Source organism: Sturnira hondurensis, unplaced genomic scaffold (assembly GCF_014824575.4).
Source record: "Sturnira hondurensis isolate 20B ecotype Veracruz unplaced genomic scaffold, ASM1482457v3 Scaffold0004136, whole genome shotgun sequence".
Classification (NCBI taxonomy): domain Eukaryota; kingdom Metazoa; phylum Chordata; class Mammalia; order Chiroptera; family Phyllostomidae; genus Sturnira; species Sturnira hondurensis.
In genome coordinates, this window is record NW_028076767.1 from 45,493,833 (window position 1) to 45,511,349 (window position 17,517).

At 38.1% G+C, this 17,517-nt stretch overlaps 1 protein-coding gene across 1 annotated transcript in view; it reads left to right on the plus strand.

The window, feature by feature from the left end:
* LRP2 (LDL receptor related protein 2) overlaps nucleotides 1–17,517 on the plus strand; it is a 196,075-nt gene that overhangs the window by 76,115 nt on the left and 102,443 nt on the right. Inside the window, exons 16-26 of the mRNA XM_037044526.1 lie at nucleotides 1,470–1,673; nucleotides 3,622–3,814; nucleotides 5,474–5,599; nucleotides 7,150–7,280; nucleotides 9,779–9,916; nucleotides 10,494–10,775; nucleotides 11,893–12,135; nucleotides 13,263–13,382; nucleotides 13,487–13,603; nucleotides 15,218–15,595; nucleotides 16,802–17,050. Of these exons, the coding sequence (XP_036900421.1) occupies nucleotides 1,470–1,673; nucleotides 3,622–3,814; nucleotides 5,474–5,599; nucleotides 7,150–7,280; nucleotides 9,779–9,916; nucleotides 10,494–10,775; nucleotides 11,893–12,135; nucleotides 13,263–13,382; nucleotides 13,487–13,603; nucleotides 15,218–15,595; nucleotides 16,802–17,050 (2,181 nt within the window). The remainder of the gene's footprint in view (nucleotides 1–1,469; nucleotides 1,674–3,621; nucleotides 3,815–5,473; nucleotides 5,600–7,149; nucleotides 7,281–9,778; nucleotides 9,917–10,493; nucleotides 10,776–11,892; nucleotides 12,136–13,262; nucleotides 13,383–13,486; nucleotides 13,604–15,217; nucleotides 15,596–16,801; nucleotides 17,051–17,517) is intronic.

A 17,517-nucleotide genomic window follows, 5' to 3' on the forward strand; every position in this document is an offset into this window, starting at 1 on the left:
AATTTCTGTCTCTGGGGACTTTCCTTTAAGTCCACAGCTGGGGTTTCCTGGGCTCCCTTTCCCTGTGGGCTCCTTCCCAAATTCTTTGTCTGCCTTTTTTTTTTTTAGATTTTGTTTTTTTAAATTTATTTTTAGAGAGAGGAGAAGGGAGGGGGAGAGAGGGAAGGAAAGATCAATGTGTGGTTGCTTCTCTTGTGGCCCCCACTGGGGGCCTGGCTTGCAACCTAGGCATGTGCCCTGAATGGGAATTGAACTAGCAACTCTTTGGTTCACAGCCCGTGCTCAATCCACTGTCTGCCTTTTTAACTGGGCCATTGAAATGTCATAGGATTTCATTTTGAGTGTTTTTCTACTATGTATATTTTCCACTTGAGATGTTAGCCTTAACTTCGTGGAGAGCACTCCCATCACTTTTATTCACCTCTCCCAGGCCGCCACTTGTGCCACTTTGAGTCACACAAAGTGATCACATCTTGGTCCCACCTGGCTTTATTGGGGTGGCTCACTTCCTAATCTAGTTTTTCTCTTGTCAGTTGCAATTTTCTCTTTATATCTGCTTCTGTCCCATGGGTCACCTTCTTACCTGAAAGACTTGGTTTCTTCCTCTTTGGTTACCTACACATCTCCTCATAATTGGGCCATTGCCTCTGCCTCAGCTGATGAGGAGATACATTCCTACAACATTTACTTCTTTTATTTTCACTTTGGCAACCCTCCTTGTTATGCTTCTGATAAATTCTTACTCCCCAGATGGCGCTGCTTCTGGCTTAGTATGTAAGTTCTCTTATTCTAATTCAGACAAATTTGTTAACTTTGTAGGTAATCCCAGATTCAGATAAAAATCACCCTCAATTAAAAAGCCATGTGCTTCTATTATTGTCTAATAATCTTGTTTTTGATCTCCTTCTGTTTTTTTTCTATCGCTCAGATATATATCCTTCATTTTTCTCTTTTTGATTTCCTGACATACTGTCACTGTCCCCTTTGATTTTACACACCACTCCTTCTTTCCTATTTTCTACATTTACCCCCTCCCTCCCCTTCTTTCCCTCCTTTATTTCTTTCTAAATAATTTCCCTTGTTGCTCTCAATTCTCCTCTTTTACAGGTCTCAATACCTCAAAAAGTGAGGTAGGATTCTCTATAAAAAAGTCAATCTTATTCTAGAATTTTGATTAAATTACTATGAGTTCAGTTAATATTGCTTTAGAAATTACACGTACATACCATCTTTTATACAAATAAATCAGAGATGAATTTCTCAGGGAGAAGATTGTCATACTTGTATTGCCTTTATTGCTGCTTATCTTTTTTCTTCCCTCCCATTATTTCCATCTATGTTCTCTACAGATTAATTTTTACATTTACTTTAGAATTATAAAGTGCTTTATGGGTGTGTGAGTACTTCGAGTGGAATTTAGAGAGGGCAGGCACCACGCTGGGGCTGACCGCACTGTGTCCCTCCTGCAGCCGTAGAACAGTTCCTGATCTTCTCCTCCGAAGTGGCTGTTCGCGGGATCCCACTCACCGTCTCCACCCAGGAAGATGTCATAGTTCCAGTGACGGGAAATCCTTCTTTCTTTGTTGGAATTGATTTTGACGCCCGGGAGAAAACTCTCTTTTTTTCAGATACATCAGTAGACATGATTTATAAACAAAAGATTGATGGCACAGGTGAGAAAGGGATTTAGTTTTTTGTGTGTGTTTTGTTGGTTTTGAATGATAATGCTAATATATATAGTTTGTCTAGTAAAACTTCGCATTCAATTCTTCAGTAGGATGCTTTACTAAATACTTTTAGTTCAGGAAAAGAAATTTATTGCTTTTCTTATGAATTGAGTTTAAATGAATACTTTTATTTTCACAATTACAAATGATGGTGCTTTTTAAAAAAAGGTTTTATTTTATTTTTAGAGAGAGGGGAAGGGAAGGAGAAAGAGATGGAGAGAAACATCAATGCATGGTTGCCTCTGGGGTGCCCCCTACTGGGGACCTGGCCCACAACCCAGGCACATGCCCTGACTGGCAGTGGAACTGGTGACCCTTTGGTTCACAGGGCAGAGCTCAGTCCACTGAGTTACACTACCCAGGGCTTGATGGTGCATTTTAACAATGACAAATATAGTCATAAAAGAAGCTGACACTCCATGAAGAAGCGCCAAAAGCTGTATGAAAACTGTTAGTGGGTTAATCGACTAGAGGCTGTTCCTCACAAGCAAGCAGCCAGACTGATCCAATGGGACCACTCCCTAAATTCTGGGCAGGGCTCCCTAAATTCTGGGCTTGGAATAATAATGATTTTTTTAAAAGACATGAATTAGATATAAATTTGGATTTACTCTAAATTTTTAATTGATTGGAATTCTGTTATAACCTTCATAATCAACTCTGAAAGATAAATTATATTTGGTCACAGTTTACTATTGGGCTCTTTATTCACTGATGGGGTCATGGGGGTACTCCTCCCATTCCTCCCCCTCTTTCAGCTTCTCTCATTAACTCATGAACCTCTAGCTGTGTTCTGGAACATGTGGAGTTGTCAATCAAACTCTTTCTCTCTCCCCTGCCCAAAGTATTTGCTTTCTATCAGCTCCCAATTCGCCACATCCTTGGGGAAACTTCTCCACGCTTTTACCTTGCCGTACGCTCCATTCGGAGACTCTGCTCTCACAGCCTCCTGTGTGTATCTCTGTCACAGTGCCCATTACTGGTTTATTTTTGCTTCTTGGATTCATTGTCTCTCCTTCTCTCCCACTTCATTATAAATACCTTGAAGGCAGTGCCCACACTTCCTTCAAGATGCCTTACTTCTCTATGTCTCAGTTTCCTCATCTGTAAAATAGTATGTGGGCCAGTTCCTGGCTCAAAGTAAGTGCTCAATATAAGCTACTATTAGTAATACTATTAACAATTTTCTAAATATCTACTCTGGTGGAATTTTCATTGTAAAATTTTCTGAATAAATGAATGGAAAAAGCACAAGGATTGTTTTCCCTATTTTGAAAGAAAGAGGTGTGATTGCTTACACGGATTCAGATTTTCTTTGGTGAGGAAAGGAAAAAGAAGAGAAAAGGCATAAAAATTTCACAAAAAGGAAAGTGGCCTTTTTTTCTCCTGTACTTTGTTCTGAGCTGCTTGCTGGTATCTTTGCTGGTCTTTCCCACACTTGGCAGCTTAGTGGCTACGAAACACTGCTGATGAGAGTGCTGGGCGGCCGTAGCACCGAGATATCCCCCGGTCGTACCTGGCAGCGTCAGTTCATCAGAGCTGTCTGTGGGTGGTGTTCATGTGTGTGCGAACTCAGGTATCTCTTCTTCAGATGTGCTGCAATGAGAATTATTTTCTCCTTGAACAAGGGAGTAAATCTAGGCCATACCACTCCTGGTTCTGTTTTTACTGAAATCATATCTATTCTTTGAGATCTAAACTTTTGGAAAGGATGGATTCTAGGTTCACCTCATGTTGTTGCTCAGCAGCTTACCGTTTTTTTAAAAAAGCATTTTGAATGATACTGAAATGTGCTCTAATTCTGACCCAAAATTTAAATACTCAGTAGTAGGAAAAGGTATGTCTTACTATAAAACATGCTTGGTTTAAACCATGTCTGTATTTTAACTTACAGGAAGAGAAATTCTCATGGCTAACAGGGTGGAAAGTGTTGAAAGTCTGACTTTCGACTGGATTTCAAAGAATCTCTATTGGACGGACCTTTCTTATAGGAGCGTCAGCGTCATGAGGCTAGCTGATAAATCGAGACGGGAAATAGTCCAGAATTTAAACAACCCGCGGTCCATCGTAGTTCATCCTATTGCTGGGTAAGTGTGTTCGAGTTTTCCTGAGAGCTTGAAACTGTATGTAAGTGATGGAAAAGTAATGCCATAGGGATCTGGCAAGTCCAGCAAATGTAAGATTGACTACGCAAATTGATATTGGGTTAAATTTTATCCTTTTAGCGTAGGCTTCAGTAATCACTTCATCTCCTTTAAAAAACTTTCTTCTTAGTTTTGGCTTTCCCAGTTTTCACAGAGGTGTGTGTGTGTGTTTCTACAATCTCAGAGGACCAAACAATGTGATACAGATTCACTGGGGAAGGAGTGACTATGCAGCAGAATGATCACAAGAGGCTCAATCCCTCTCCCCTCCCCCCACTTTAATATAGTGATAGAAAGCTTAGTAAAACTTGCTTGATCATCAGTAGTTTTCGGGATAAAATGTCTCAGGCAACAGGCTGAGTTTCATGTTTAACCATTTCAGAATTGGTTGTGTCACACTAGAGAACACAGAACAGTTCACAGTATTCCCTTTAGATTCTTACCTTTCTTATTTAAATACGTTTAATAGTTACTGTGTTTGTTTAGAACAAGTTGGAGCTAAGTAGTACTTGTATTTGATTGGAACAATTGAAAAAAAGTGACTGATAATTCACTAAGACCTTGTTCACTGAGGGTGTACAGTAAGCACTGCATACATAACCTCATCTAATCCAAAAGCTAGTTTGTGAGTGCGGTATGTGTAATACCTGGTTTGGGGATAATGAGTCTGAGGCTCAGAGAGGTGAAGTGGCTTGTCCAAGGACCCACACACTTTAAAAGCAACAGTTAGTATTCAAATTCCAGATCTGTTTGACTAGCAAGCCAGTGTGTCTAACAACTCTGTAGGCTATCTCTAGAGTATGTATATTTTAATTTTCTTCTTATGAAATAAATATATGAAACATTTCAGAACAGATATTGATAGGGAATTTTATTACTCTGTAGAGAATTAAACTGTTGATTTTTTCTAATGAATTTATGTTAAGCTAAATCTTTGGCATTTGGTTTTGAAAAGCTGTTAAATTCCTTTCTTAATGACTCCTTCATTTAAAATAATATAAAGTCACGTTTCAGAAAACACTAATTTCATTTAAAAGCACCCCTTCTCACCACTGACTTACCTTTTTGCCACTCAGAATAAAAGAAATGCCTTGGGTAAGACAATTCTTAAGAGTTACGTTGCTGATTTGGACTCATTCTTCATCAGGGATCAGACGACCCCCTACAAATTTATCAGTTCCTTGGGGAAAATGACTGAAGAGCAATATAGTGGGTGAAGGATGCTTAATCCAGAAAGAAAGAAGAGATTAAAATCTGTTTTCTTGTTCATAGTTTATTATCCCCTTAAACCACATGGACTATTTAAAATGTAACGTGAATTGTTTCTTTTTAAAGAATCTACTTGGCACAGTGGCTCTCTGCTCTGGATGTCCATTTAATGCCATTTGCGTTCGCAGATTTAGTTATATGTTGAAAAGTGAACCTTTAATTAATAATTAGATAAGTAGATTTCCCCCACGTGCAAGCCCAATAGCATATAAAGAAAGTGAAATTATTTGCAGCAAGTCCCTGGAGAATCTGAGTTTGAGCTAAATCTCTCTAAATTTATGTAGTACATTCCAGTGTTAACACTTTTGATTTTTTTTGAACCTCTTTTTCTAGGTACATATTCTTCACCGATTGGTTTCGTCCTGCTAAAATTCTGAGAGCGTGGGGTGATGGGTCTAACCTTTTGCCTATAGTAAATACTACTCTTGGATGGCCCAATGGACTGGCCATTGATTGGGGGTGAGTAAAAATCATCTTGAATTACTGCATTCCCACTTATTGAGGCACCCAGATGAGGCGATATGTGAAAATATGATGGAGTGTGGAAACTGGTACTGCCCCCCTCAGGTGTTTAGGTATTTTTCCAACATTGATAGGCAATGGGGGAAGGTTGTGGAATGCTGTAAGAACGTAAAAACACAAACACAGTCAGCCAACTTCTGCTGGAACAAAACCTAATGCATTCTCGAATGTTCTGAGGAAATTGCTAAAAAAAGTGGAATGATATGACCTTGAAGAAGGTCAGTATGGAGGGGACAATGCTCAAACCCTATTAGACATAGAAGAGAGATTTGATGAAGTGAAGGTCATGTGTAATTGTTAGAGGGAGCATCCTGAAGTTAGGAAATCTTTTGTGTCAATTAATCAAATGTATATGAGGTCTGTCCTATGAAGAGAGGTCTGTCCTGTGTATCTTCTTCAATAAATAGAGACATTTATTGAAGAAGATACAAGATACAAGAAACATTGCACACAGGTCAATGATGCCTCAATCCCCTTCAAAGTAGGTGCTGGGCTACCTCACACAGTTCTGCCAATCGCCATCATCTGTCCCATTGTATTTTCTTGAATCTCATTGATGGTCTCAAATCTCTTCCCTTTCAAAGGTGATTTTAGTTTGGGAAAAAGCCAGAAGTCACAGGGAACCAAGTCTGGGCTGTAGGGTGCTGAGTCACCTGGGTGATTTGATGTTTTACCAAAAAAACTGCACATGAGTGGGCCTGTTGTTGTAATGAAGCTGCCAATCACCAGTTGCCCACAGCCAGGGTCTTCTGAATAATCTGAATAATTTCCGTGGAGGAATATCCCAGCTTAATGAAAAATTTGATGCAGATTCATCGCTCTATTCCCTCAGGCATTTGAATGTCACTGGCACATAGTACACATGCTCACTCAATGGGGTCCCCCACCCCCTCTGACTGGTACAGTGAAGTTGTCATTGTTCACACATGCGCATTCCAGTCCACTCTCCTTGGCTGCCAGGTTACATTGATGTTGCACAAACTGTTCTCATTATAGTAACAATGGCTGTTTTTCTTCTGGACAGACCTCATATTTATCTATGTTCCCTCTCAGAGGGTTTTTGGAGTATAAGATATAGTTCTCAAAAAATTGATGCTCAATTTAGAAGTACAGGAAAAGTAACAGGGTAAATAAGTTCACAGATATGAAATGCCAAAGTAGTTTATAGGAGGAAAAAAGGAAGAAATGTATTTAATCTTTCAAACATAGATTAGCTACTAATGTTTTTCTTGTTTATTTAACAAGGAGAAAAACAAAATTCCTAACTTAAAGATAATATTTCAAGTTTTCTAAAATATTTCATTGAAAATCACTTCATAAAAGTATCTTGGGGGGGCATAAAACTATGAAATTCTTAATGAGTATAAAAGTTTTAAAAACTGTTTAATAACTGTGTCAATTGAACATACTGTTTTTGAATGCCCTCATTATAAAGGATTCTTTGTTAGTTTCTGGATAACAATTAACTAAATATTTTATTGTTTTAGTGCTTTACGATTGTACTGGGTAGATGCCTTATTTGATAAAATTGAGCACAGTACCTTTGATGGTTTAGATAGAAGAACCCTGGGCCACATACAGCAGATGACACATCCCTTTGGACTTACCGTCTTTCAAGGTATGTTTTGGAGCGATTAAAGTGTGTGCTGTTTTTATACTTTGCCAGTTGTTGTAGTACACTCATCCTCATTTGGTAATCTCACATTTCTGGTAAATCTTACTTTAGAATACAGAAATGAAAATGCTACTATTATGTATAGGCAAAATACTTGGCTTGTTGACTGAATATTTCACTTTTAGAGTATATTTTTGTTTTAGATACTTTTAAATAATAATATGCACAACTTGTCGGGGTATGGCACTTTGTAGAGTACATGTTATACAGGCTAACGTACCAAGTACTCCATTATAGAAATATTAAACAAAGAAATAATAAATTATGGCCTAAATTGCTTTCAAAAATAAAACAGCAAGACCTGTTTGTAGTAACTATTGTAGAATTTCGTTGTTCTTTGATGTTTGCAAGAATCTCTTCAGAATTTTTGTGGAAAAACTATTGTATGTATTCATCAACTGTATGCTCACTAAATACCCGAAGCTTTTTAGTCACCTTGTCTTTATTATATAGAAATGTTAAGATATGGCTTAGGAAGAATATAGCAAGATGTAGTTTTTTCCTCTAGATAATTTAATGCTACTAGTAAAGACTGTCGGGAACATGGAATTGTGGGAACCTACCACACCAGTGATCACACGGATGTATTGGCTTTCTCTCTCTCAGCGCACCTCTTGAGTGTAGGCACGCTGTTTGATGGCAGTCGTTGGGAATGAGAATGTAGCTTTGCCCCATAAGCAGGTGGTTTGTTCAGTCTTGAAGACAGGGTTTCCATGAATGAGTGTGTAAGCTTTCTAGCACCAGGCCAAGAGGATGAGGAGAGACTAAAATCTACTCTAGTTTTTTTTAACAAATCATAGTTAGTCCAGTTAGGGGACATGCCCTGGTGTGAACCACCAAAGACCTTACCAATAATATTTGTTGTGTCCATGGTTGAAAGTTCTTACTTTGAATAATTAGCACAGTGCTTAAAAAAAGCAAAACTAAACTAAACACAATAAATCAAAGACTTTCTCACAAACATATAGTGTGGAATAAATAGCTAGTAAATACATGACATATTTCATCCTGCTGTCTGTTTATCTGTGGGGGAGTACAAGGCATTTTAAAATATTTAAGCAATGCTTCTCTGAGACTTTTGATGAGTCAGTTATATTCTTCCCCCAATGCATTCGCTCCTTTATTAATAGTGACATCAGTCACATGCCACGTGCTGTCACACAGGAACATTATAAAAATGTTAAATTTTATCTGCTCTTGCTGCAATGTTCTGGGATTGAATAAAAATATAGTTTCAGTGACTTTTGGTTTCATCAGTATGAAAAAAATTTGAGTGCAAAACCATGAGACAAAAGATTCTCAAAATAATAATAATAATGATAATAGTTGCTTCCCACACTGCCTTTCACTGTGAACATCTCATGAAAATGTCTTTTATTGTGCAACACTATGAAAGCATGCATCTTTCTAACCGTTGCTAGGTTTGCTGGACTGTCACGCCCCACAGGACTAAACGGTGATTGGATTCCTTGTCTGTTTAAATGAAGTAAAATACTTTCGTGAGTGGTGGGACTGAGGTCGCTGTCAGTTTAGATATTACTTAGTGAGTCCAGGCACTGAGGAGTCATTGATTGGACCATCGATAAGGAAAACCAGTCCAAGGATAACATTTGTGACATCTTGGTCATTGTCTGGTTATCTGGAGTTTTTAGTTAGTTGAAAGAGAAAAATCCACTTTGACTTAATTCTTTCCCTTAGAAACTTCTCTGCTTCAGTAGCTTATGTGAAATGAAAATGATTAAACTTTTGCTGTTAAGAATCTCACACGACTTTTACTATTTTGAGCTCCATGGAGCATTAATGTGGTGTTAGGTGTAGGCTCACTTCAGCAGATAATTTTATTAGTCCCCAAACATACTGAAAGTCTCTTTTCAGACTAGATGTATCCTTTTCTTTTTCAATAGCTTTTCATTAGAACTGAGTATAAAAATTTTTTAAATATTCCCATTAAGACTGGGAATATGAAATTTTTGACCTAGCAGAGAGCTTAGAGACATTTTTGAGTATTGCTTTAATTTTTCTATGTAAATGAGACTTCACAAGGTTAGGTATTTGCCTGCCTGCACTGATCAGGTTAGTGTGTTAGCTGGGAGAAGATCGCAGGCTGATGAGGCTAATGTTCTCTAAAAGAATCCTGATGCTTTTTAATTTTTATTTTCACCCATGGAAGTCTAAATGTAATTGCTATCAAATGCTGTCACAATACTCCTTACATGTCACGTTTGCCTGAATATGAACCTAATATCACAGAAAATATGGCCTCTGTAAGAGTCATTTCTAGAGAGTGACAGGTCATGGAAAATGACTACAGAAACATATTACAGATCTTTATGGGAGACGCTTCTTGCATTTGCAAGAAGCATCACAAACCTGCTGTATATTTTTAAGGGATTCGTAAATGAGCTGTGACAAAACTACTAATCACCCGTGTTTCTTTTTAGACTATGTATATTTTACTGACTGGAGACTGGGCGCTATCGTTCGAGTCAGGAAAACGGATGGTGGAGAGATGATGGTTATCCGACGCGGCATCAGTAATATAATGCACGTGAAGTCATATGACGACAACATCCAGATTGGTGAGTGGGACTGCTGTGCTCTTTTATGTGGGTTTTTCTATGTGATATGGCGGCTCCTTTTTTCTTTAAGTACTTGTTATTGAATGTAGATCATGATAGCTTTATATTCCTGTCACCCAGATATTTAATACTGTAAGACTTAAAAATCTCTGTTTAACTCTGCTAACTCAAAAAGTGTTGCTGGAGCCCTAGCCTGGTGCCCAGTTGGTTGGAGCATCATCCCTACTCACCAAAAGTTTGTGGGTTTATCCCCAGTCAGGGCACATATTTAGGCTGCTGATTTGATCCCCCATTGGGGCGTGTATGGAAGATGTTTCTCTATCTCCCTCTCCCCACCTTCCTGTCTCTAAAAATCAATAGAAACATGTCTTCAGGTGAGGGTTAAAAAAATCTTAAAGTGTTCCTGGAAAAAATACATTGCATGTTATATTTGGAATATTGATTTTCAAGAGTGAGCTACTTTTTAGTGTTGGTCTGAAAAGATTTCTTTCCCATTTGTTGTTTTTCACAAACCGTGCCTGTGATCAACCTAAGGGAAATGGGATTAACTCACGGTCTCAGTTTGTTGTGTTTTCAGGTTCTAACTATTGTAATCGACCCACCCATCCAAATGGCGACTGCAGCCACTTCTGCTTCCCAGTGCCAAACTTCCAGCGGGTGTGTGGTTGCCCCTATGGAATGAGCCTGACCTCCAATCACTTGACGTGCCTGGACGACCCCTCCCGTGAACCACCCTTGGACCAGTGTGGCTCCTTTTCCTTCCCGTGTAACAATGGCAGATGTGTGCCCAGTTACTACCGCTGTGATGGGATTGATGACTGTCATGATAACAGCGATGAGCATCTATGTGGCACATCTAGTAAGTAGCTCGTGCATGGGAGGTACCTTTTGAGAAGAATGGAGAAAGGCAGGCTTTAAAATAAAAAAAGCTTGGGTTAGCTCTATGGGAAAAAGTTTCTTTTAAAATTTCAGATTGTAGGAAGGCAGAGAATAAATATCATTCATGGATGATGTCACAAATGATTTCTTGCATTGATTTGACTGCCTTCAATAAAGTATCTTTTTGATGTTGGCTGTTTGGACCAATGCAGAGTCATTCCATCTTGTCAAGCTCCTCAAAAAGTCAAATCAAAATGCACTAGACATAACCTTTAGTATCTGAGAGGACAGTGTCACAGAATAAGTACTTGCAGCAATGGCTTTGAAAATCTCGTGGGTTGTATTCCCCCACCCCACATTTGTTGTAAAATGAATTAGGGCTGAAATGGTGGTCTTCATCTTTGTATTTTTTTAATGATAATCTGGTTTATAAATTTTGCACCCTAATAAATGCTACTGCAGAATACAAACTATTCCATTAAAAAAATAAAAGATAGAAGACAGTTGAAATGTCAGAAATATCTATCACGTTGAGATTAATGGTAATAATAACCTGTCTTAGAGACAAAGAAGAGTTACATGTTTGAAAATGAAAGTGCCCACTTGTACATTTTTCTGAAATTTCTAACATTTTCTTTCTTTTGTGTATTATCTTCCTTTTTCTGTAAGTACAGATTTTTACCTAAGTATTTTATTAATTTACATTTTTTAAATGATACTACGCTCTCAAGGTTTCTGTAGACCGGATTTGAAGTTTTATGGGAGGAAAGAAGCTTAAAAGTGAAGCCACCTGTGGTGGCTTCAGCCCTGGGCAAGTCCTCAAAGCCTCGGCTTCCTTGTGTGTAGAATGCAGATAATTTTATGTTTCTCACAGTATTCTTGTGAGGATATGATAATTGCTAAATAAATACCACGATGATGAGGGGGAGGAGGAAGAGGAGGAGGAGAAGGGGAAGGATTTGATGGCTTGTACATTTCTCCCTATTTTGTTTGATGCTGCTATTGAAAAGGAGAAGAATTGGGCCTCTACAAGGTAAGGACTTATTTAAAAGCCCATAAAAATAAATATGTTTGTGATGACTTTGTTTTTGTTGTAGACAATTCCTGTGCATCTTCAGCATTTACCTGTGGCCACGGAGGAGAGTGCATCCCTGCGCAGTGGCGCTGTGACAAGCAGAGGGACTGTATGGATGGCAGTGATGAGCAGAACTGCCCCACCCATGAACCCATTTCATGCCCTGCATCTCTTTTCACCTGTGACAACAACCTCTGTATCTCAAGGAGCTGGCTCTGTGACACAGACAATGATTGTGGGGATGGATCTGATGAAAGGAACTGCAGTAAGTTTGGAATGAACTTCTCTTGGTTGATCATCCTAGTAAATAGATTTGAACAATCAGTAGCCTTGCACACTTTCCTCTAAGGCTCACAAAATTTTCATTGTAACTTATCACTTTTATTCCGCCTGTTGATCCTTTTATCAATAAGCTATAAGTGCAAAGACCTGGGAAAGCTTAGAGTCCTCCTACATCTTGGGCTTTTTGGAAGCAAAATGAAGACTGTCTTTGATGTCTAACATTCAGATAGAAACTGAAAATAATCTCTCAACTCACCATTTAGATATTTAAAAAAATTATTTTCTCTAAATCATATAAACATATCCAGACATTTGGCTCTTGTTTTTCTTTTCATTTGATACAGGCAAAAAAGCAATAGAATAAAAAATTCATAGAACATTTAAATTACCATGAATCTTACCCACCTGCTTTTTATCCTGTGAGTTCTAGTTTTCTTCTGGTGGTTGTTTGTTTTCATGTCTGCAATAATAGTTTAAGGAAGAGTAAAGTTCCCTGGACCAAGTTCTAGTTTTGGACCAGGCAAGTCCCTTTCCTTTCAGAGTGGATGAGCTTTAAGATTCCTTCTAGTGTTCACATTTCGTGAATCCGTACTGCCCCACTTTCAGTGGGGGCAGCCAGCACATCTGATTCTAAGGCTGTGTCTCTTCAGCAAAGTAGGACCCTGGTTTTTAGAATTGTTCTGCTTAGACTTGTGATTAAACTGGTTTTTATGATCAGCTTATACACTACTACTGCTCGGCCCATAGGTCACACTGAGCCTGCTGCCTTGTTGGGCTCCATCGCTTAGCTTTGGGGTGGTCCGGGACTTGCTAGGATTCATGACGTGTAGTCTAGTCCAAGCCCATAGTGCTCACTTTCTACGTGTGGTCTGTTTTTCACAGTGTGATCACTGTTTTTGACTTTGCCCATAAGCTATGTATTCCTTTTCTAAAAACACTGCTAATTGTGAGTGCTCTTGCTGGGCTGACTTTGGCAATGTGGCTGATTTGAAGGGATTTTGAACACATGTATAATTGAGATAACTATCTCTTTAACATTTTTTCATTTTGGCTCTGGTACACATTAAACAAAAATTAAACCATTTTGGTCTTCTTTTGGAATGATGTTAGATTTCACAGCGACATGCCTACCTAGTCAGTTTCATTGCACTGACCATCGGTGTATTGACCTATTTTACGTCTGTGATGGGGACAAGGACTGTGTTGACGGATCTGATGAGAATGGTTGTGGTAAGTGAATGGCTTTCTCTTTATTCGTGCTGTTCAGAAAAATCTCAGTGTTTAGTCATTTTCTCATCGAGCTGATTTCTAATACCTTTCTCTTTCATTCTTAGTAATTAATTGCACTGCTTCTCAATTCAAATGTGCCAGTGAGAATAAGTGTATTGGCAACATATATCACTGTGATGGTGTTTTTGACTGCAGTGACCAATCTGATGAGAAAGACTGCCGTAAGTACCATAGACCCAGCACGCTTCAGACGAAGGGTCATTCCATTTTAGCAACACCGATTTTCGCTGACTCAGACAAATTGGAGGGAAGTCAGTCTGAATTAAAAAGTATTATCAAAGGAATCACAAAGCACTATCAAAGTATTAAACATACAATAAAGTTGCCAAGGCATTACCAAATAATGATTTATAACTTGAGAATCAAGTGGTTGTATAAATGGGCACTTTCAGATAGTTTCTTAGGTGGGTTAAACATTTCTTAGATATTTTTGTTTTTACTATTAATATTTTTCCTAGGACACCCAAATTAGCATGTTTCAAATTTTTGAGCCATAGTATGTAAAAGGGCATTTTAACAGTTTCTTTTCAATGTCAATATGGAGTTCAGATCATGATATGGACATGGTATGAGTAGAATTAGATATTGAGTCTAATAAATTTGTTCTTTCAGTTGTTATTGATTGAATATCTGTTAAGATATTATAGATAGTATTTGTTCTTAGAGTCTGATAAGAGAAATTATAGAAAGTTAAGAGGCAATTAAAGCAAGGTAGGCAGTTACAAGGACCTTAACAATGATATAGACAAAGTTCTATTGAGGCTCAGAGAAAAATTCCTTCTGCTCAGAGGATTCAAGGAGAACTTTGTGGAATATAAATCTGATGGACCTATAATCTCCAAAGGCTGGAAACCTACAATGAACAGGATTTATTATTGCCTACATCTTATGTTACATGGATTTTAAGCTTTTAAAAAAATGTCAATAAAGTGGTCATTTATTTGAATAATGATATTTTGGACCATAAAAAAAGTAGGTTTCTATCATTTCTCCCCAATCAAAAAAGTAGTGCTTAAACCTATGGGTAATAAGCAAATTAAATATAATGCTCACATACTTTATAGGTATGTACCACACCAAGAAATTCATAATCACTAATCTTCCTGTTTCACATTGAAACCATAGAGTTCTGTGATAAAATGAGGTTAAACTTTCAGGTACCAGTGACTTGCTGTTGCCTTGCAAGGTCCCTGGGAGGGAGTTAGGGCTTACCTAGATGGAATAGGATGACAGTTCTTATCTCTCTCAGGGATTACTCCGTGAACAGGTGGAAAGTTTGCGAAGAATTAAGGATTTACTGTCCCCTTTTTTTACTTAATGTGTACTGATTTCATTGGATAGAACTCATTTGAGGAACAATTATAACATCCAAATGTATGGTGTTAAACACATGAAATTTAAAGTGACAGTAGCTAATTAAGCTCTGTTGAAATGCTTTGGCAATTCTTGAATAAAGAGACAGATATATTTTATTATTTATTCTGTAATTGAATGAACATGAGAAATGTTCCTTTGACTCAGAGATTTATTTTCTGTTCAAGGGTTGTGTATCATGTTCTTTGTTGTCAAATCAACTAATCAGACACACATAAAGAAGTCTATTTACTGTGGTGTTGGAGAAGACACTATATGTATTATTTTACATTTCAATATTTATTTTGCCATAGTCATTCTTATAAACCTACCATTGATTCAGAATCACTTCCTACAGGGATTATATAAAAGGGATTATAAATTGCATTCACAAGCCTATTTTTCCTATGCTTTTCTCTTAGAAACCAGGCCTCCGGGTATGTGCCACCCAGATGAGTTTCAGTGCCAATCAGATGGTGTCTGCATCCCGGGGAACTGGGAGTGTGATGGGCACCCAGACTGTGTCCATGGATCTGATGAGCACCATGGCTGCGTGCCCAAGACCTGCTCTCCATCTCAGTTCCATTGTGACAACGGAAACTGTATCCACAGAGAGTGGCTCTGTGACGGGGACAATGACTGCAGGGACATGAGTGATGAGAAGGACTGCCCTACTCCAGCCTTTATCTGTCCCAATGGGCAATGGCAGTGCCCTGGCCATAGCATCTGTGTGAATCTGAGTGCAGTATGTAATGGCGTCCCTGACTGCCCCAATGGGACAGATGAGTCCCCACTTTGCAGTAAGTTTCCTGACCACAGTTTCCTGGCCATGAATTCATTCTGACCAGTGACCCCTTGTGCATCACCATTGTCATGAACACCATGTAGCTTTCAAGGAAGGAAGTTCAATTCCTCTCTGCGTTCAGATCTATGTAGGGAAAACCATAGTGATTCAAATAAATCATCACTGGATAATATTTCTCATTAAATCCTTTGCACTTGGCTCTGTGTTTTTACTTCTTTTTTAATAATTATTTTAAGAAAGACTAAATGAGGCCATTAGATTGTCAAATTTAATTTGGTTCTTTTGGTAATGTGCTCATAAGTTTTTTCTAACTTTAATATTTTCTTATTTTAATCAGAACTTGCCACAAAACAAATGAGATTGGGGACTTGTGTTTGCTGTGATTAAAATTCTGTGATTAGCATGTGATCCTAATTACTGTCCTTTCTTTCTTTCCTCTTTAATCAATGCTCACTCTCAGATGAACCCCAGCCAGGTATGATTGCCAAGTATTTTAGATTTTTTATGATTTTGTATGTGTTGTGTTTGTGCTGAAATGTCCTAATCAGTTTGACTTATTTCCCCTTCTAGTGCATGTTTTGTACCATGACCCTTATACGTTACATAGAAATAGAGAGCATTTGCATCCCCAGGTATATAAGCTGTCTTTCGGTGGCTTCAGGCACTGATGTTTGGGGCCCTGAGAATAAAGACAGATGGCATGTAGTGGATCTGTGCCTTCTAATGTTCTAATTGCCTTTCCTCTTCTATGTACTCACTTTCACAGACCTTCCTTCCAGCCCTTGCTCGTAATGTCAAAGTCTTGTCTTCCGTTTGTGTGTGGGTAGAAGAATAACAGGAAGCAAATGAGAAGTAATTTAGGTTTCTTTGCATGCTTTATCAATGACGGTTGTGTTTCTTGTTGTCAACAGTGTTTTCCCAAGTTTCTCTCACTGCACTATACAGAATTATAATAATGGGTTGTAGTGAAGAAAACGGTCCAAGTCCAGTGGATGTGCAGAATAGTAAATCCCTTAGGCCCATCAGAGCAGACACCGACTAGTCTACGGGGTTCATCCTAGTGAATGCTGCACTTAGCTCTTAGCTGGGTATTATGCTGAAGGGGGCCCTGAGACTACATGACACATATTTACTGCAGAGTGAACCAAAGAAGCAAAGGCACCTCACTTTTCCCCTTTCTGATTCTCTTTCTTTATTCTAGATCAAGAGAGCTGCTTAAATTTAAATGCTGGTTGTACTCACCAGTGTGTTCAAGGGCCCTTTGGGGCTCAGTGTTTATGTCCTTTGGGATTCCTGCTTGCCAACGATTCCAAGACCTGTGAAGACATAGATGAATGTGATATTCCAGGCTTTTGTAGCCAGCACTGTTACAATACAAGAGGTTCTTTCCGGTGCTGGTGTGATAAAGAATACATGTTAGACACTGATGGGAAGACTTGCAAAGTTACAGGTAATGACTCAACTTGAAAGTGAACTAATTCCAGCCAGTTAATGGCATACCCCAGAGCTTAAGATCAAATATTTCACGTAAACATTTAGCAATGTTGATTATGAGCCAAAAGGATAGGTTATATAATCTCTTTAAACCTCAGTTTCTCATGAGGATTAAATGAGTTATAATGCAGAAAGATCTTGATGTACTTTGAAAGATAGAGGTTAAAACATATACAGGTAGAAGATGATTTTATTATTATTTAGAATAATACCTAAATGTGTTTTACATTATTTAAAAAATTATTTCTGTATTTTTCTATATTTAAGTATATTTATATAATGCACTTAATGAATTCAATTCACCCAATATTACTTCAATTTCTACTATGTGAAAGTGATTATATTATGTATTAGGATATTAATTCAGCTGCTTTAAATGACAAAATAAAGGAGACTAAAACAAAATAGAGGGGATACTGGGAG